Here is a 20,504-nt window from a genome sequence, read left to right on the forward strand (position 1 = left end):
GTGAGCGGTGAAAAATGACCTGTGAACCTCGCAAGTCTATCTCCGTTCCCTACACCCTCACCTTAGGTCAGGCAGAAAGGCTGGGGAGAACTGGAGTTAGTTATTTCCCTCCCTGCCCCCCCCCCCCCCCAGGTGATTCTTGAAAAACCAGTCTTTGGAGGACAGGTCTTGTTAAGAACAGACCATTGTAGGAATGTATCAAAATGGCTATTATTTTTGGAGAAGGCAGTTTGTACTGTGACCTCAATTCTTTGATAGATCATTGATTTTTTTTTTTAAAGCTTACTTGCTTTTACCTGGTAAATATAGAAATGTCACCTTCTGAACTTCTTACGTGCCAGAGAAGAAGCCAGAAGTCTCTGACTCCACTTTTAAATATTTGACTGCTGATGTACATTGGGAAAATCCAGTATTATTCTGGAGAAAACCCACTTTTCTCCTATGTGTCTCCTTTAGATTTCCCGAGAACACTTAACTTCCAACAGTTCTGGTCGCCAAACGTGTGACGCAGCTGGGGGTCCTGTAACTTAACTCGGTCTTGACCCGATCCACCTGTAGGTAGTGTCGATCCCACAGGTTAAGTGCTCAGTCCCACAGGACCTCTCCCATCCCAGTTCAGACGCCGGTCACATGAAGCAAGTCCCAACAAGGTTACTCAACAACCTCTGTCCTGCTACCAATCAGAGGTTCTCACAATCCCCTGCTTGGGTTCAGTTAATTTGTTAGAGCACCTTCCAGAAGTCAGGGAAAACTTACTTACACTTAACCAGTTTATTAAAGGATATGATAAGAGATGCAAATGAACGGCCAGGTGAAGAGATAGGTAGGGAGAGTACTTGGAGGGCCCCTACGGACTTGGGGTATGCCACCCTCCCAGTACATGGTTGGGTCCCCCATCCCCAAAGTCTCCAAACCCCATATTACTGGGATTTTATGGAGGCTTACTAATGTAGGCATGATCAATTATTAACTCCATTTCCAGCTTCTCCCCCCTCTCTGGGGGATGGGGGCTGGGCTAAAAATTCCAAGCTCCTAACCGTGGCTTGGACTTTCTGGCGACCAGCCCCCACCCAGGAGCCCACCCAGAGTCACCTCATTGGAACAAAAGTTTCTCCCAGTGCTGGTATCACTTAGAAATTTACATAGTTTCGGGGCACCCGGGTGTGTCAGTCAGTTGGGCATCCAACTTCAGCTCAGGTCATGATCTCGTGTTCCATGAGTTCGAGCCCCGCATCAGGCTCTGTGCTGACAGCTCAGAACTTGGAGTCTGCTTCAGATTCTGTGTCTCCTTCTCTGCCCCTCCCCCACTCACACCCTGTCTCTCTCTCTCTCTCTCTCTCTCTCTCTCTCACAAAACATAAACATCAAAAAAAAATTTTTTTAAGAAATTTACATAGTTTCAAGAGCCCTGTGTCAGGGACAGAATTGAAGGCCACATATTAAGCCAAGACTGGCTTTTAGTGCTCTTATCCCTAGGAATTTACAAGTGCCAGTCACCTGGGGCAGAGATATTTCCCATTATCTGACAGATGACTCTTAACATTTTATATCCCTCCCTCTACCCTTTGGGCTCCACATCTGTATAAGGTGATAAGAAAGCCTGGGTGCTCAGCTTTGGCCCTGGCAAGAGAGTCAATCACATAAGTCCCTGCCCATGAGCACAAACTCTCACCCTAGCCACCCTCCAACCAACCTGAATAAAACCCAGGCCAGTCTCCTTCCCTTGCTTTCTCAAGGCATTTCTCGCCTGCTTGAGAAGGCCTGCCTGGCCCTCCCCGGAAACTTCCATTATGAAAGTCAATAAACCTTTTCACACGTTGCTGGTAGGTGCGTTTTAGTCTCTGCTACTCAACCAAACCTTGGTGAGGGGGATGGGAGGGTGGTGGGGATCCTCCTGTCTCTACAGGTTATAGAAGAGGTGACCTGGCATATATATATACATATGTATGTATATATATATATATATATATATATATATACATACATATGTATATGTATGTATATATGTATATGTATATATATGTACATATATATATGTACAATATAGTATGTTCTAGTAATGCATACTCGTTGATCTTTTCATATCATACCTTTGTTTTGTTTTAAGCAGGTGTTTTTTTATTAAAAAAAATTTTAATGTTTCCTTATTTGAGAGAGAGGCAGAGACAGAGCATGAGCAGGGGAGGGGCATCGAGAGAGGGAGTCACAGAATTGGAAGCAGGCTCCAGGCTCTGAGCTGTCAGCACAGAGCCCGACAGAGAGCTCGAACTCACAAACGGTGAGATCATGACCTGAGCCGAAGTCAGACGCTCAATCAACTGAGCCACCCAGGCGCCCCTCAAAGCAGGTTTTTTTCTTTAAAGTTTACTTATTTATGAGAGAGACAGCGAGCGAGCAGCTCACACGTGCACAAGCAGGGGAGGGCGAGAGAGAGAGAGAGAGAGAGAGAGAGAGGGAGAGGGAGGGAGGGAGGGAGGGAGGGAGAGAGAGAGAGAGAGAGAGAGAGAGAGAGAGGGAGAGGGAGAGGGAGAATCCCAAGCAGGCTCCTCACTGGCAGTGTGGGGCTCGAACCCAGAAGTGGTGAGATCACGACCTGAGCCCAAATCAAGACCTGGCGCCAGCCAGGTGCCTCCCCCTTTGATTTTTAAAGTCCATATGATGAGTTTATGTGACTCATTCTTTCTAAATAGACAGTTGGCTTGTTACCAATTTTTTTCTGCCACACCCGAGAATGAAAACTCACACTGCCCCATTACATAAGAAGCAAACTTACAAATTGTTCTTTTTCGACCTTAATAACTTCTTAAAGTCTTTGATCATCCAACAGACTGAGAAAAGAGTGTACAAAATGTTCTGTGGTAGGATTTGCTAGCAATACACACATCCCTGGAAGCATCACGAAGATTCCTAACTGTGGGCCGCAGTGAGAGTCTCATGTTGGTTCCCTCCCGGGCTCACCACCGTCCCGCCCCCTAGGTGACCCCGTCCCGACGCTTTGTTCATCCTTTAGACCTTTACCGTCTATTCTTTGCCATCGAGCAGTGTTCTTTCGGGTTGCCTTCTTCCGTCTTTGAACAGAGAAGTATCAACGGAATTACACCGGAAGGTTTTCTCACATGTGAGCACCTGAGGGTTCGGGCCTGGTCTGGGACTGAGGGGCTCAAGCCTCCCACCAAGCTCAGTGGCCCCAAGGCTTCGAGAGTCTTTGAAGACCAAAGGAGTGGGGGTTGGGGGCGCGGTGGGCAGACGACTCCCTGCTGGAAAATGATCAAAGACCAACATGGAACCGGACTCATGCTTACGAATGGTGAGGTCACTTGCGCGTGCGCTTGTGAGGAAGGGTCACGGTTCCGTGAGCGGCCTGGCGGCCTCGCGCTTCCCAGCGATGGCCTTGGAGACAACAGGCGGCAGCCCCCTGCCCAAGCAAGGTCGGCTCAAAGACGTGACCTCCGGCCCGCTGTCGCTCAGGCGGGAGGGGGCGGGGCCGTGCGAGCCGTCCAATCAGGGGAGCCGCCGGAGCCGTACGTGCGGGCGACGCGCCGTGGACGCCGTGGACGGCGAGGGCTGTGTGCGGTGGCTGCTGTGCGTCCGAGCCTCGCACCCGCTGGCGCCGTCCTTAGGGGCTTCGGGAGGTTCCGCCGCGCCCTGGGTCGCCGCGACCTGCGCTGGCCGCGGCAGCCGGATGGTGGGCGACCCGGCACCCCGGAAACCGAGCGATGGTGAGTGTGCGGGGCCGGGAGTCGGGAACCGGGGGCGGCGGGACCTGGGCTCGCGGCCGTGACCCCCGGAGTGTGGGGACCCGAGTCCGCTGCCGGCGCGGCACGCAGCGCGGGGCCGGGCGGCAGCCGGGACCCGGGCGTCCCGTCCCGTCGCTGTGCGCGGCCGCGCCTCCCGTAGACTGGGCGATGACCACCGGAGGGTCATCGGGGGACGGTCACACCTCGGTCTCCGGGGTCCGTGCGTGGGAGGATCTGTGGTCTGTGGGGTCCCCAGTCCCTCTCTCCCGGGAGGGAGGGGGGGTACCCGTTTTCCCCTCACTTTTCCAGATGTCCGGGGAGTGGGGTCTCAAAGCCACGACCCTGTGCCCCCAGGCTAGCTCTTCGTAAGACTGGAAATACATGCTTCAATTTCCAGATCCTTCCCTGCATTCCGAAACGCCATCTTCCCTCTCCAGTTCACAGCATCATTATTAACTGTTTGTTCTCCGTGATGCATTGCAAATTATGCAGTATTTTATCGTTTATCTAACAGCCGCGAATGGTTCTTTTTAAAGACTTTTTTTTTTTTTTTTTTTGTCTGTGAATATTTTACGTAAGAGGAAAGCCGAGAGTAACCACCTGGAATACATAGCATGAAATTCCTTTGCCTCTCCTCCCAGTATCTTTCCTGAGCACAGACATCCTGTGGGAAGTCCTTTGGGTGGCGGTTCCTCTTTGGAAACTTCCCTGGGTGCTGTGTCCTGTCTGGATTGCCTCACCTGAGTTTGTGACTGTATTCAACTTCTTTAAGCCTGCGTTTTCTAATAAGATGTATTTAATCCATAGATCTTGAAAGTATAAAATTCTACAAAGAGGCAAGAAAGGGGTGAATTTCGGGGGGGGGAGCATTTCCTTGTTTCATCTATTAAAATTTTTGTTTCCTTTTTTTCTTCCCATGAGCAGGTGTAGTAACACTCAGAGAGTTGTCCTTTTGGGTGATTTCAAATGCAATACCAGGACTTAGACTTGTACCACCTCGAAAGGTGTTCAATAATTATTGTTTCCAAACAGTTTCTTGCCATGGAAATAATAATTAACTGACATATTTATGGTTTTTGAAAGGAGTAGATATGTGTGTGTGTGTGTGTGTGTTGTTGAACTAAAAAAATACCTTACAATTTGCTTCCCTCCCTTACACATACATAAATGCTGGATATGAGCGATTTTTTTTCACAGTAGGCTTATCACTTTTAAAATGTTATTGGTGGTTCAGAGCAAGTTGGTAGGAAGCAGAAGCCTGAGGTCAGTGTTTCTAAGGTAAGGCTCCCCCCTTGGGGCACCTGGGTGGCTCAGTCGGTTTAAGTGTCAGACTCTGGCTCAGGTCATGATCTCACAGTTTGTGAGTTTAAGCCCCCCGTCGGGCTCTATGCTGACAGCTCGGAGCCTGGAGCCTGCTTCGGATTCTGTGTCTCCCTCTCTCTGCCCTTCCCCTGCTCACTCTGCCTGTCTGTCTGTCTCTCTCAAAAACAAACATTAGGGGCCCCTGGGTGGCTCAGTCGGTTAAGCGTCTGACTTCGGCTCAGGTCACGATCTCATGGTCCATGAGTTCGAGCCCCGCGTCCGGCTCTGTGCTGACAGCTCAGAGCCTGGAGCCTGCTTCGGATTCTGTGTCTCCTTCTCTCTCTCTGCCCCTCCCCCGTTCATGCTCTGTCTCTCTCTGTCTCGAAAATAAATGAACATTTAAAAACAAAAAGAAAAAAAAAACATTAAAAAAAAAATTATGGCAAGGCCCCCCACCTTGAGCCTAGAAAGGGAAATACTTGAAGGCCCAGTTGGTTCTTCCTGGAGAGCCTCCCCCAGCAGGTGCCCTACCTGTTCAGACACCCCAGAAGGAGCTGAGGGAATCTGCAGAACCAAGGAAAGCTGGGGGTGCTTGTGTCCATGGGGGGTGGGGTTAGGGAACAGGGCAGTGTTTCTCCTTCTGAGGTTGTAATCGTGGTTTCCTTGGACTCCTTTTCCTTCCTTCCTTCCTTCCTTCCTTCCTTCCTTCCTTCCTTCCTTCCTTCCTTCCGACTGTGCAAGTGGGGGAGGGCCAGAGAGAGGGAGAGAGAAGGAATCCCAAGCAGGCTCCACACTGTCAGCACAGAGCCTGACATGGGGCTCGAACCCACGAACCGTGAGATCATGGCGTGAGCCAAAACCAAGAGTCGGACGCTTAACCTACTGAGCCACCCAGGCACCCCCCCCCCCTCCTTGGGCCTGTTTCTAGACACAGGCTTGAGCTTTGCGTCTGCAGTGTAGGCGCACTCGGAGTAATTTGTGTACATTGACAAAGTCCGGGAAGGTCAGGAGATCTGCCTTCTGGACAAAGAGTTTGTGAATTTGGAAGTTCTTTTGAGTCAGATCCTTAAGTCACATCTGGCCAGTGGTTTCCTGACTTGCAAGAATTGAACCCTGAGAGACGAATGTTTCCATTATGCCCTGAGAGAGGTGTATGTGTAGCTCCCAGCCTTCATTCCTATCACTTCCTTCCTGTGGCTGCTCAGGTGTTGCCCCCACCCCCACGCCTCCATCACCAGGAACTGGGCCCGGGGGCTGTATCCCAACAGGTGCGGTCTGGACCACAGACTGGGAATGGGAGTTTTCCTTCTGAACCGTGGGGAAGCAGGCTGCTTGTCTCGCCTGATTCAAATATTTGCATTTTTTTTTTAACGTTTATTTATTTTTGAGAGAGAGACAGAGCAAGAGCTGGGGAGGGGCAGAGAGACAGACACAGAATCCGAAGCAGGCTCCAGGCTCTGAGCTGTCAGCACAGAGCCCGATGTGGGGCTTGAACCCACTAACTGTGAGATATATGAATATATGGAGTTTTTATATATATATATATATATTTAGATCTTTTTTTAAATGTTTATTTTTGAGAGAGACAGAACATGAGCAGGGGAGTGGGGGCATAGAGAGAGGGAGACATAGAATCCAAAGCAGGTTCCAGGCTCTGCACCGTCAGCATAGAGCCTGACGCGGGGCTCGAACTCCCGAACCGCATGATCATGCCCTGAGCCGAAGTCGGATGCTCAACCGACTGAGCCACCCAGGCGCCCCTGCGTTTCTTTTCTCATATAAGTTTATATATTGCATATTGCAGCTTTCAACTCCATGTAGTTTCCTTTAGCCATTAGTGATCCTGTTTTCTTTGCGAGAGCAATGAATTTTTAGTTCTTGGACTTTGAAAATGTAGGTTGATTTAAAGATACAATGGGAGGGGGCGCCTGGGTGGCTCAGTCGGTTGAGCGTTCAACTTCGGCTCAGGTCATGATCTCACAGCTCGTGAGTTCGAGCCCCACGTTGGGCTCTGTGCTGACAGCTCAGAGCCTGGAGCCTGTTTCGGATTCCGTGTCTCTCTCTCTCTCTCTCTCTCTCTGCCCCTCCCCCATTCACACTGTCTCTCTCAAAAAAATAAATAAACATTTAAAAAGTAAATAAATAAAGATACAATGGGAGTAAGGCAAGGAATTATGAAACCAAACAGAGTATCTGTTCCTTTTTAGGCAAAAGAGTCTCAAGATGTGAGATGGGTGTATTTGAGGTTCTCAGGTAGATTTTATGTTTTAGGTCAGCTTTTTATTTGTATGCCCCCAGAGAGCTTTGGAAATTTGAATTCTGTAATGTTAAAGTTTAAGGGAAATGAATTCCTATTTTAATTGATAGGAGGAAAACTACTCAAAAGTTGCATCAATCTTTGATAATCCTAATACATTTAATGGGTGAGGACCAAATCCCTAGTATATTACAATATGCTACTTAATCTTAAAAATAGTTTTTAAGTTTATTTATTTTGAGAGAGCAAACACAAACGGGAGGGGTGGGGGTGGGGGGGGGAGAGAGAGAATTAGAGAGTGAGAGAGAATCGCAAGCAGGCTCTGAGCCCAATTCAGGACTCGAACTCACAAACTGTGAGATCATGACCTGAGCTGAATTTAAGAGTCAGACACTTAACTGACTGAGCCACCCAGGCATCCCCCCCACCCCCCCCAATTTTTTTTTTTTTTAATTTTAAAGAGCAAAACAAGTTCATTCAAAATAAAGGCTGTTAGAAAAATATGGGGCACCTGGCTGGCTCTGTTGATGCATCACATGATTCTTGATCTCGGGGTTATGAGTTAGAGCCCCATGTTGGGTGTAGAAATTACTTACAATCTTAAAAGATAAAAATAACAGTAAAAAAATGTGGTTTATATATATGACTATTTTATTTCATTTTAGTTTTTAGTTTTCATTTTTGAGAGAGACAGAGACTACATTAGTGGGGGAGGGGCGGGGAGCTAGGGAGAGAGAGAAAATCCCAACCAGGCTCTGCACTGACAGTGTGCAGAGCCCGAAGTGGGGCCTGAACCCACGAACCTTGAGATCATGACCTGAGCCAAAACCAAGAGTCAGACACTTACCCAACTGAGCCACCCAGGCGTCCCAGTGACTATTTACTTCAGATAATGTATGCATGGGGGGCGCCTGGGTGGCTCAGTTGGTTGAGTGACTGACTTCAGCTCAGGTCATGATCTCACGGTTCGTGAGTTCGAGCCCCACATCAGGCTCTCTGCTGGCCGTGTAGAGCCTGCTTCAGATTCTCTGTCTCCCTGTCTCTCTCTCTCTCTCTCTCTGCCCCTCACTGCACTCTCTCTCTCTCAAAAATAAACATTAAAAAAAAAAAAAAAAACCTTTAGCTAATGGATGCATGGGTTCGTAAAAATCTGGTCCACTCCAGAGCTCTGGCTTCAGCCACCCCCAGAAATAAGCGGTGATCATTTCTGGAGCATCCTGTCCGTGTTTCTTTATATGAAAACAAGCACTCGCACATTCACGTTTTTCTTCCCCACGTTTTCCTCCTTGTAATGAGCAGTAAGATTGCACATCTTTGGGTGTTTGGCTGCTCACGGTTTAAGCCTCCTCCTTCCCTCTTTCTCTTATGCCCCCAACTTGGTCAAGCTGATGAGAAAGTCTGGGGGGTGTCTCTGGAGATGGCAAGAGATTCCAATCACGGAGGCCCCCACCCCTGTGCGAGAGTTCTTGCCGCGGCCCCACCTCCCAGCTCCGGGGAACACCAAACCAGATTCTTTCCATTGGTTTCTGAAGCCGTTTCAGAGCTGCTTGAGGGGCCAGCCCTACCGTCCCCAGAGCCTTGGTTATGGGATTTGTAAGCCTTTTCCTCCCATCTTGATGCATGTATGCGTGTACACGGGAACCACATCTCTGCAGGCGACCGTAAGTTTTGTCACCGTGAGCCATGTCCAGACGTGACCCCCATGCTGCGGGCCTGCTTCTCTTGCTCCGACTTGCTCACCAGCTCTGCTGCCCGAAGGCGGTGTGTGCCGTGGGCGCTGGGTGCCGGGGAGCTCGCGCTGTGACCCGTGCTGCCCTGTGGTGTGTTGGTGACCCTCCCCAGCCTCAGCTCTGTGTTCAGCCCACCAGAGGTGGCCGTTCACAGGATCCCTAGGTGTTTGGGAGCAGGGGTGTAGGATTGAGACCCTCCTTGAAGTGGTCCTGTTCCACGTATTTGCTGGTTTGGATCTGTGTTGGGGGGGAAGCTGTGACAGAGGCTGGGTTGGCCTCACATGCCTGGGTGGGGGGCAGAGGGACTATACCCTGTGCAAAAGGAGGGCCCATTGTGTGGTCAGTCCTGAAATAACAGTTAATTAGAGAAAGAGAAGAAAGGGTGAAAGGCAGCCAGTACTTGGGGGCCTGAGTCCACGCTCCTTGACCCCAGAGGACTCTCCAGGACCTTTAAGCACCTCTGCTGCTTCTGCCCCTGCCTCTACTGCAGCCAAGATCCTGAGCCTCCAGGTAGAGGGCACGACACTCAGGTGCCCCTGTGGCACAGCAAAGGGATTGGTTCCACTTGATTTAAGTCCAGGGCCCTGAAACCCTGCAGGGCAGCCAGTGGTCACGGGAGAGGCTCCTAACCCTGATGGCACTGTTCTCAGGCTCTCTGGAGGAAATGGTGTGTAAATACCAGGACAGAGAGGCCGCCCCCTCCCTCGAAGTATAGCCAGTGATGGGAAAAAACAAGACAGGAGGGAAGCAAAAGAAAAAAGTGTTGAAGCTGATGCAGGCAGCCGGGGACTGAGAACCCAGAGGGGTTTCCGCTGGACCAGCCGAGAGGCTCCCTGGCTGTGCGCAGGATAGAAATCAAATGTCAGCCAGCAGGAAGTGAGAGAGAGTTTATCGAAGAGAGAGAGAGCGAGCAGATTCAGATGGAGCTCTTAGGAGACTCAGAAAGGAGAAGGAGAAGGAGTCTCGTCTTTGTTTAGGGCCTGGGGTTTCTGTCGAGGACGGTGGTCTGGTGTACGTGTCCTCTCGGGTGTTGGGGAACTCGTCCAACGAGGGCGAGTGCTCCTGTGTCCTCCGTAAGTCACTTACACCCTGGAGCCAGGGGTCTCAGCATCACCTGGAGTCAGTGTTCCTGGAAAACGTATATGGTGACGCCCCCTGCTGACTCCTTAGATGTTACGTATTTTGCTGGAAAACGCCAAAGATACCATTAATTCCTTGACCTTTACAAGGAGAGCACACGTTTTGGGCACCTGGGTGGCTCAATCGGTTAGGCGTCCAGCTTCGGCTCAGGTCATGATCTCGCGGTGCGTGGGTTCGAGCCCCGCATCGGGCTCTGTGCTGACAGCTCGGAGCCTGGAGCCTCCCTCAGATTCTGCGCCTCCCCTCTCTTTCTGTCCCTCCCTCCGTCTCTCTCTCCCCCCTTTCCTCTCTCTCTCAAATAAGTAAACATTACAAAAATTATTAAAAAGAACAACCAAGAGCGCATACGTTAAGGTACGTGTGAGGCAGGGATGCAGGCCCTAGCAAGAATAGAAGCAGGAAACGGAGCAGAGAGAAGAAAAAGAAAACAGCCTTTTTCCCATGGGGTCCCTTCAGTTGCCCTGTCTCAAAACCCAGCTCTGCAGTTGTACCAGTTGGAAATTCAACATCTGCGAGAAGAATTTACACAACAAAAAAAGATAAAAGTACCCTCCTTGCTGCTTCCGGCCTCCACAGCACAGGTTCCGGATGCATCTTGCCGGCTGCCCTAACGCGCTAAGTTAGGAACCTCAGGCACATGATCAGTACTAGGGCTCACCTTGCAGTTACACCCGGGGACCCCACTAAACTTAAGCAGGGTACCCCTGATCATCTTAAGGGAGTTGCTGACTATGACAGGACAGCTAAGCACGTCTCCCCTTAACCATGAGAACCATGGTGTTACCTGATTTCCCATGGTCTTAGCGCCCGTTGTTCTTAAATATCCCGCACTGAGCGGAGCAGGTCTGAACCCAGTGTCTCCTAAATTAAATTTAAATTTTGTGTTTGGCACTTATGGGACCCCACAGATCTTACTGCACCCCTCCCCACCCCGTTAAATTACTTAATCTGACCCACTGTAAACTAAAAAGGGCCTTGAGGGATTGGAAACCATTGGTTAGAAACCACTTAATTTAATGAAAAAGTAATTATTCCCCCTGGTTCTCCTTTTAACAGCCTTATTTGACCTATTCTTAAATCTGCAAGCAATGAATGCCCCTTCAGAATGAATTAGTGCAAACTCGTTCCCAGTCCCCACCGTTACGGAAATGACTGACTCCCTTCAGCGACAGATCAGTGTGGTGCAGTCACAGGTTTGGCCACGTCTGTTTTGTTCGGGGGCTGTTTCAACAGTCTGCCAGGTGCAGTTGGCCATCAAGTAGTGTAATACCAACGACATCCTCCTCTGAAGTCATTTGGGACTTCAAAACTTTTGACAAGAAGAGCTCATGAAAAGGGGACGTGCCATCACCGTATATACGATGTGAGGCTTTCGCACCTTGTCTAAGTTCTTAAAAAGAATTCTTGGTAAAGAGGTAACTGTTGTTCAGATTCTTTTAGTGTTGTGGAGGCAACATATTCCTTGTTTAAAATTTTACTTGAGCCCGTTTTTGCTGTTACTTGTAAAATGGCCCATCCTGAATAGGCACCCCTTACAACAAAACAGGAAGATTCTGGACGCCGGTCAAATTGCTGTGCAGCAGACACACCTGTTAGTGCCCTCCAGCGGTTTCACAGCAGAGGCTTCGGTGACTTCCTCTCGTGCCTCTTGGAGTTCCCTGCGACGGCCTCATGTTGTCCCTAGGTTTTTGATGCGCGAGATGGCCCTAGGCCCCAAACTGTATGCCATCAGTCTTGGCACTGAGCAGCAGTGGCGTCCCCCTGTGTTTACACTCTTGGGTGATTGTCCAAGAGATGCCCCTCTGTGGTCAAAGAATTCTGGGACTCTCTCGCCTCACAGATACCCACAACATATAAGTCAAGGTAATAGGTCTCCGCGTCTGCTAAGGCGTCTGTGTAGGTCCTCGCCTGTCCACATCGGCTCCTTATCCACATCAGAGTTCCAGACGCTCCTGCTGGTAACGAAGGCACTCGTTTCACTGCTCAGAGCGTACAGTGGCGAGCTCTCACGAAGACACTGAGTGGAAATTTCTGGTCGCGCGCGTCTCAGGGTTTAGGCCTCATAGAGTGCTATCGTAGGTTATTGGAATAAATTCAAAGGAGTTGAATGAACAGTGGCTTCTTTCAGTCATCGGGGGTGAATAGCGCATCTGTCTTCCTCTTTTTTTTCCCCCCTGATAGACTTTTTTTTTTTTTACAGCAATTTTAGGTTTACAGAAAACTTCACCAGGATGTACAGAGTTCTCACATAACCCCCCCGCCTTCATACAGCTTGCCCTGTTTTTTTTATATTTCACATCAGTGTGGTACATTTGTTACATTCGATGAGCCAGTATTAATGCATCGAAGTCCTTGCTTTACAATAGCTGGACACTTTGGGGCGCCTGGGTGGCTCAGTTGGTTAAGCATCCGACTCTTGGTTTCGGCTCAGGTCGTGATTTCATGGTTCGTGGGTTCAAGCCCCCCATCGGGCTCTGTGCTGACGGCACGGAGCCTGCTTGGGGTTCTGTCTCCCCCTCTCTCTGCCCTTCCCCTGCTCGCGCTCTCTCTCTTTCAAAAATAAATAAACATTGCAATAACTAGACTCTTCGCGTTACACAGTCTTAGGGCTTTGGCAATGTGCGATGATGTGTGCCGATCGTTTCTGTATCATGTAGTGTATTTTCAGTGCCCTAAACGTCCCGTGTCGTCCATCTGTTTATTCATTCCTTCTTCCCACCCCCAAATCCCTGGCAACCGCAGCTTGTTCACCGCCTCCCGCTTTTGTTCCTTCCAGAACTTTGCTGTCCAGAACTGTGCTTGGAATCATACAGTCTGTAGCCTTACCGTATTCTCTGCTTTCCCCTAGCAATGTGACTTTGAGGTTATTCCATGTCTTCTGGCTGGATATCTCATTTCCAGTTATCCCTGAATATTTCATCATATGGATGTTCCATTGATTAATTTTCCATTCATCTGTTGGAGGATATCTTGGTTACCTGTAAGTCTTGGCAACTGTGAATAAAGCTCTTACAAATATTCAGGTCCTGGGTTTTTCTTTTTAAGTTTTTTTTTCAGTGTTTATTTTCGGGAGATAGACTGGGGGAGTGGCAGAGAGAGGAGGAGACAAAGAATCCAAAGCAGGCTCCAGGCTCTGAGCCTGTCAGCACAGAGCCCGATGTGGGGCTCGAACCCACGAAGCGTGGGATCGTGACCTGGGCTGAAGTCAGACGCTCAACCCACTGAGCCACCGAGGTGCCCCTAAAGTTTTTTTTTTTTTAATATTTGCTTATTTTTGAGAGAGGGAGAGAAAGGGGGCATGTAAGAGCAGGGGAAGGGCAGAGAGAGTGGGGGAGAGAATCCCAACCAGGCTCTGCGCTGACAGGGCAGACTCGATCCCATGAACCGTGAGATCGTGACCTGAGCCAAAATCAAGAGTTGGGTGTTTAACCTACTGAGCCACCCAGGCGCCCCTCATGTGCAGGTTTTTTTATGAATGAGTTTTCAACTCATTTGGCATAATAGGAAGGATGGTGATTGCTGGATAGTATGCTAAAAAAAAAAAAATAGGTTTATTTTTTTCAGAAACTGCCTGTCTTCCAGAATAGGGATACATTTTCCACTCCCATCAGGAATGAATGAGGGTGGAATGAATGACTAAATGATTTTCTCTCACATCTTTACTATTGTTTGTTTGTTTTTTCAAGGTCTTGAATTTTAGTTATTGTAATAAGTATCTGGCAGTATCTCATTTTTTTGATGTTTATTATTTTTTCTTTTTTTAATGTTTACTTATTCTTGAGAGAGAGCACACAAGTGGGGGAGAGGCAGAGAGAGAGGGAGACACAGAAGCTGAAGCAGGTTCCAGGCTCTGAGCTGTCAGCACAGAGCCTGATGCGGGGCTCGAACCCACGAACCACGAGATCATGACCTGAGCCGAAGTCAGATGCTTAACTGACTGAGCCACCCAGGCGCCCCTAATGTTTGTTTATTTTTGAGTGAGGAAGCATGAGCAGGGGAGGGACAGAGCGGGGGCAGGGGGGACAGAGGGTCGGAAGTGGGCTCTGTGCTGACAGCAGAGAGCCTGATGCAGGACTTGAACCCATGAACCATGAGATCATGACCTGAGCTGAAATCAAATGCTTAACCTGTTGAGCCACCAAGGCTCCCCTATATCTCATTCTTTTATTTGCAATTTCTTTTTTTTTTTTTAATTTTTGTTTATTTTTGACAAAGAGAGACCACAATCAGGGGAGGGGCAGAGAGAGAGACACAGGATCTGAAGCAGGTTCCAGGCTCTGAACTGTCAGCACAGAGCCCGATGCAGGGCTCAAACTCACGAACCATGAGGTCACGACCTGAAGTCAGACACTCAGCAGAATGAGCACCCCCGGCGCCCCTTCTCAATTTCTTCTGACATGGTGTTGAGCATCTTTTTATATACTTAATTAGCATTTATGTATTTTCTTTGGTGAAGTGTGTGTTCAGATCTTTTGCCCATTTTTAATTGAGTTGCTTGTCTTACTGACTTAAGAGTTCTTTGGACATTTTGGATACCAGCCCTTTAGCAGAGAAGTGTTTGTAAAGATTTTCTCTCAGTCTGTGGTTTCTGTTTTCCATCTCTTTAACTGTCTTTCACAGAGTGGGTTTTCATTTTAATAAAGCCAAACTTGGTATCTTTTACTTTCATGGATCCTGATTTGGTGTTGGATCTAAAAATAATAATTACCAAACCCTAGGTCTCCTAAATTTTCTCCTGTGCTATCTCCTGGGAATTTTTTAGTCTCGGTTTTCTATAAGATCTATGAATCCATTTTGAGTTCATTTTTGTGAAAGGTGCAAGCTCTGTGTCTAGATTTTTTCACGTGGATTCTACTTTTTGTTGAAAAGACTGTGTTTTATGGGGCTCCTGGGTGGCTCAGTTGGCTAAGCGTCCAACTTCGCTCAGGTCATGATCTCACGGTTTGTGGGTTTGAGCCCCGCCTCAGGCTCCATGCTGACAGCCTGGAGCCTCCTTCAGATTCTGTGTCTCCCGCTCTCTCGGTCCCTCCCCTGCTCGCACTCAGTGTGTGTGTGTCTCTCTCTCTCAAAAATAAACATTAAAAAAAATTAAAAAAAAAAAACTCTTCAAGAAAAAAACATTAAAGTGATTATTGATAGGGGTGCCTGGGTGCCTCAGTCGGTTAAGCGTCTGACTCTTCATTTCGGCTCAGTTCCTGATCTCATGGTTTGTGAGTTTGAGCCCCTCGTCGGGCTCCATGCTGATGGTTTGGAGCCTGCTCGGGATTCTCTCTTTCTCCCTCGCTCGCTCTCTCTGTCCCTCCCCCGTGCGCACTTGCCCCCCCCCCACACACACTTAAAAAAATAAAGTGACTATTGATATCATTGGATTAATATATACCATAGTTATCTATCAGATGAAGTTCTTTTTTTTTTTTCAGGTGAAGAATTTTTAAAATTTACTCCTTCTGAAATGCCCTCCCTTTCTTTATCATCTTCCTGCTTTTTGAAGAAGTTTCTTTCACATTTTTTTTTTTTTTTTTTTTTTTTTTTTTTGCAAAGCAGGTATACTGGTGGAAAATTCCCTCCATTTTTGTTTGTCTCAGAAAGTCTCGATTTCTCCCTCACCCTTGAAGAATAATTTTGTTCGACACCGAATTCTGGGCACATCGTTTTTCTCTGTCAACCCTTTAAAATATTTCATTCCACTCTCTTCTTGCTTGCATGGTTTTTTTTTTTGGGGGGGGGGATGAGTATAAATGAATTCTTTGTTTCTCTATATCTGAGGTGTGTTTTTCCCTCTGGTTTCTTTCAAGGTGAAATGTCTTCGTATGCTCTGGGATTTTTTGTTTTATTTGTTTGAAGGCAGACCTCATGTGCTGAGAAGGAACTGAGGCAAATAGGCCTTTCAAAAAATAAATAAAAGGAGGCCTTTAGTGTGATGTTTTAAGTTTATCTGGCTAAGGGTTGGTGAGAAATAAGGCCACCGACCCAATCAGAGGAGGGACGCGGAGACTCGGAGCACAGCGGATCGAGGTTTTCTTCGACCTTCTTGCAGGAGCGGGTGTCTTGATGGACAGGCATGCTCGGGGCAGTTACAGCAGACAGTTTATCTCCAGGGTGTGTGTCCCTCCCCTGATTCTTCACTGGCTGAAGCGAGAGCCTTACCTGGACGTCGCCTGTGCCCATGTGAGGCAGAAAGTAGTCTGATTGGGGGACAGCCGGGTGACTCAGTCAGTTGAGCGTCCGACTCTTGATTTCAGTTCGGGTCATGATCTCCTGGTTCGTGGGATCGGCCCCCACGTCGGGCTCTGCGCTGACAGCGTGGAGCCTGCTGGGGATTCTCTCTCTCTCTCTCTCTCTCTCTCTCTCTCTCTCTGGCCCTCCCCCACTTTCTCTTTTGCGCGCACGCTCTCTCTCTCTCTCTCTCTCTCAAAATAAATAAACATTAAAAAAAAAAAAGTAGTCTGGGGTGCCTGGATGGCTCAGGCGGTTGGGCAGCTGACTCCAGCTCAGGTCATGATCTCATGGTCTGTGGGTTCAAGCCCCGTGTCGGGCTAAATGCTGACCGCCTGGAGCCTGCTTCAGATCCTGTGTCTCCCTCTCTCTCTGCCCCTGCCCCCACTCTCTCTCAAAAATCAATAAACACTGGGGTGCCTGGGTGGCGCAGTTGGTTAAGCGTCGGACTTCAGCCAGGTCACGATCTCGCGGTCCGTGAGTTCGAGCCCCGCGTCGGGCTCTGGGCTGATGGCTCGGAGCCTGGAGCCTGTTTCCGATTCTGTGTCTCCCTCTCTCTCTGCCCCTCCCCCGTTCACGCTCTGTCTCTCTCTGTCCCAAAAATAAATAAACGTTGAAAAAAAAATTAAAAAAATCAATAAACATTAAAAAACAAAAAAAAAATTTTTTTTAAGTAGTCTAATTGGAACAAATGTACGTTTCCTGAGGTGATGCGGAGACTTTCAGTCCCCCCTTTGTTCTTTGGCTCATGCTCATTTCAGAGCCCACCAAAATAAGCCTGCAAAATAGAGCAGGGAAGAAAAACCAGGGAGTGAAATGTCCAAGGATTCGGGACTCCATTATGGGGGGGGGGGTGTCATATATATTTCCAGTAGGTTGTAAACATGTTAACTAGACAGCACAGCTTTTATTTTGGTATTTCTGAGGTGGGATCCTCTCCCTTACTTCTCACAGGGTTAGTCTCTATTGTGATTCGTTGTACCTGTGGCAGAAACTAAAACTTCTCGGGCGTCCTTTCTTTTGTCACCCCTGTCATCTGTGGGGTTCTCCGGAAGCTTCTCAAATAAGGGCTGGAATGTGCAGCTCTTTTCCGCGTATTAGTAAACAGGAGCCCGGCTGCTGCCGAGGTAAGTGTGGGCGGAGGGGAAAGCATTCTGCAGTCGTAGGATTTAGTCTCAGTCTTTCGTGAGCCTGGGCCCCCCCCCCGGGCTGTCCTCTTCTTCCTCACAGATACAGGGAAGATATTTGGTCTTTGTCCGTGGTTCCTGGCCAAGATCTCCCCGAGCCTTTGGAATTTCCTGAGTGATAAGGGTGATGGAGCAGTCTTCTGTTCTAGGAGCCCGCCCAGAAATGCCTCAGATGGCTTCAGGATGGGGATTGGACACCAGAAACACGGGGCCTTGATTGGAGGCTTAGAATGTTCAGCTCCAGTTCCCAGGCTCTGGAGAGGGAAGAGGGGCTGGAGATTGAGTTCATCACCAAAGGCTTTGAGTTCATCACTTGTGCCTACGTAATGAAACTTCTGTCAGAAGCCTTAAAGGGGGCGATGCCCCTGGGTGGCTCAGTGGGTTAAGCGTCCGACTTTAGCGCAGGTCATATCTCATGGCTGAGGAGTTCGAGCCCCATGTCGGGTTCTGGCCTGACAGCTTGGAGCCTGGAGCCTGCTTCGGATTCTGTGTCTCCCTCTCTCTCTCTCTGCCCCTCTCCCACTTGCTCATGCTCTCTCTCAATGAACATTAAAAAATTTAAAAATTAAAAAAAAAAAGAAAAGGTACACTGGTGTATCTGTTGGAATACATTTTGCTTAATTATTCTATTAATAAATCCTTCACATCTTTCCATATCAGGACACGTCACCCTTTGCTTTTAAACGGTGACTATGTGGGGCACCTGGGTGGCTCAGTCTGTTAAATGTCCAACTTCGGCTCAGGTCATGATCTCACGGTTTGTGGGTTCAAGCCCCACATGGGGCTCTGTGCTGACAGCTCAGAACCTAGAACCTGCTTCACATTCTGTCTCCTCGTCTCTCTGCCCCTGCCCCACTCATGCTCTGTCTCTCTCTCAAAAAATAAACATTAGGGGTGCCTGGGTGGCGCAGTCGGTTAAGCGTCCGACTTCAGCCAGGTCACGATCTCGCAGTCCGTGAGTTCGAGCCCCGCGTCAGGCTCTGGGCTGATGGCTCAGAGCCTGGAGCCGGTTTCCGATTCTGTGTCTCCCTCTCTCTCTGCCCCTCCCCCGTTCACGCTCTGTCTCTCTCTGTCCCAAAAATAAATAAACGTTGAAAAAAAAAATAAAAAATAAATAAACATTAAAATAAGCAAAAGGTAAGTATATAACCAATTCTTTCTCTTTTTTTAAATTGTTTTTAGTGTTTATTCATTTTTGAGAGAGAGGCACAGAGCGTGCGCTGGGGAGGAGCACAGAGAAGGAGACACAGAATCCGAAGCAGGCTCAAGCTGTCAGCAATAGAGCCCGACGTGGGGCTCGAACCCACGAACCGTGAGATCACGACCTGAGCTGATGTCGGACGCTTAACCCACTGAGCCAGGCGCCCCACCAGTTCTTTCAAAATAGACCCTTGTTACCAGTTTTTGCTGCCAAAAATCTGTGAACTAGTACTCAGATTTCCACCTTACAGGGTAAAAAAAAAAAAAAAGAAAAAACCTACTTCTCCAAACTTAATTCTTTAAATTTTTATCATTAAATATATTCAGAAAATAATGTGCCTGATGCCTTATCAGAAGACTTTGTGGTAATAACAGTATAAACATGTTTGTGATCATTAAGATTTATAAGTGGGCATTGAACAGTTGTCAGCCTCCCAATGTTCCTGACCTGACTCCTCTCCATCCGACACGACATGTGACCTCTGTCTGGATTCTTTATTCTTCAAAACCTTTACCATCTGTTCCCCACCCCCCGCCCCCACTAAACAGTGTTCTTTTAGTTTTAACTTTAAAAAATATTTTTAATATTTATTTTTGAGAGAGACATTTTTTCACAATATGGTCTTTCATCTTCTGTTAAATATGTTTTGATTATTTTCTCATTTTTTAAACTATATGTTGAGTCTTACTCTGCACACTAAACTCTAATGTTGCATGTATTACAGATATTTTCTCATATCTTATTTTTTTTTATTTCCTTAGTTTAAATTTTTTTTTCAACGTTTATTTATTTTTGGGACAGAGAGAGAGAGAGAGAGACAGAGCATGAACGGGGGAGGGGCAGAGAGAGAGGGAGACACAGAAACGGAAACAGGCTCCAGGCTCTGAGCCATCAGCCCAGAGCCTGACGCGGGGCTCGAACTCACGGACCGCGAGATCGTGACCTGGCCGAAGTCGGACGCTTGACCGACTGCGCCACCCAGGCGCCCCTTTTATTTCCTTAGTTTATATATGAGTTGTTCAGTCTCTCGTTTAGACCTTTTTAAATTTTTTTTAATGTTTATTTATTTTTGAGAGAGAGGGAGAGAGGACAAGCAAGGGAGGGGCAGAGACAGAAGGAGCCACAGAATCTGAAGCAGGCTCCAGGCTCCGAGCTGTCAGCACAGAGCCCGAGGTGGGGCTCGAACTCACGGACCGTGAGATCATGACTCAAGCCGAAGTCAGACACTTAGCCGAATGAGCCACCCAGGCGCCCCCGTCTCGTTTGAGATGTTACTCTTTCCCTTACCTGAGAAAATTCTCCCTATTTTTCGATCAATAAAGTATTTATCTATGGCTTCTACAAGTGCCTTGGTTTTATCTTTCACATTTAAGTCTACAGTGAATTGGCTATTTTCCACGGGATAGGAGGGAATATAATGCGCTTTTCCAGTTAGGTGACAGTTTGTCTTTGCCCCATGTATTAAAGGGCTTCAGATGTCTGCCAGTGCTCCACAGTGCCTGATCCGCCCTTGACCAGCTTTCGACATTTAATGCTGGTCCACGAAAGACACTTTTCCTTTCCCTCGGTCTGTTTTTCTCTCTGCTAATGCTATGTTGTCTGGAATACTGTGATTTGAAAATCTTTGATGTATATTCGGCAAGCCGCCACTTTGTTCTTTGGAAGACCTTGACCATTTTTGGACATTTGTTTTTCCTTTTAGGTTTGGAGGTCTAATAAAAAGTCTGTTTTGGG

At 48.1% G+C, this 20,504-nt stretch overlaps 1 protein-coding gene across 7 annotated transcripts in view; it reads left to right on the forward strand.

Moving 5' to 3' along the window:
* LOC101083149 (zinc finger protein 791) overlaps positions 1-20,504 on the forward strand; it is a 59,833-nt gene that overhangs the window by 17,073 nt on the left and 22,256 nt on the right. For 2 of the 7 annotated variants that reach the window (XM_045046158.1, XM_045046160.1), the window contains exon 1: positions 2,545-3,719. The exons of 2 other annotated variants lie outside the window; for them this stretch is intronic. In XM_045046158.1, the coding sequence (XP_044902093.1) occupies positions 3,265-3,719 (455 nt within the window). In that variant the 5' untranslated portion in view covers positions 2,545-3,264. Of the gene's footprint in view, positions 1-2,544; positions 3,720-20,504 lie in introns of those variants that run through there. 3 more of the 7 variants (XM_045046149.1, XM_023245736.2, XM_023245738.2) reach the window with 3 other exon arrangements.

The sequence above is a fragment of the Felis catus genome, chromosome A2 (genome assembly GCF_018350175.1).
Source record: "Felis catus isolate Fca126 chromosome A2, F.catus_Fca126_mat1.0, whole genome shotgun sequence".
Classification (NCBI taxonomy): domain Eukaryota; kingdom Metazoa; phylum Chordata; class Mammalia; order Carnivora; family Felidae; genus Felis; species Felis catus.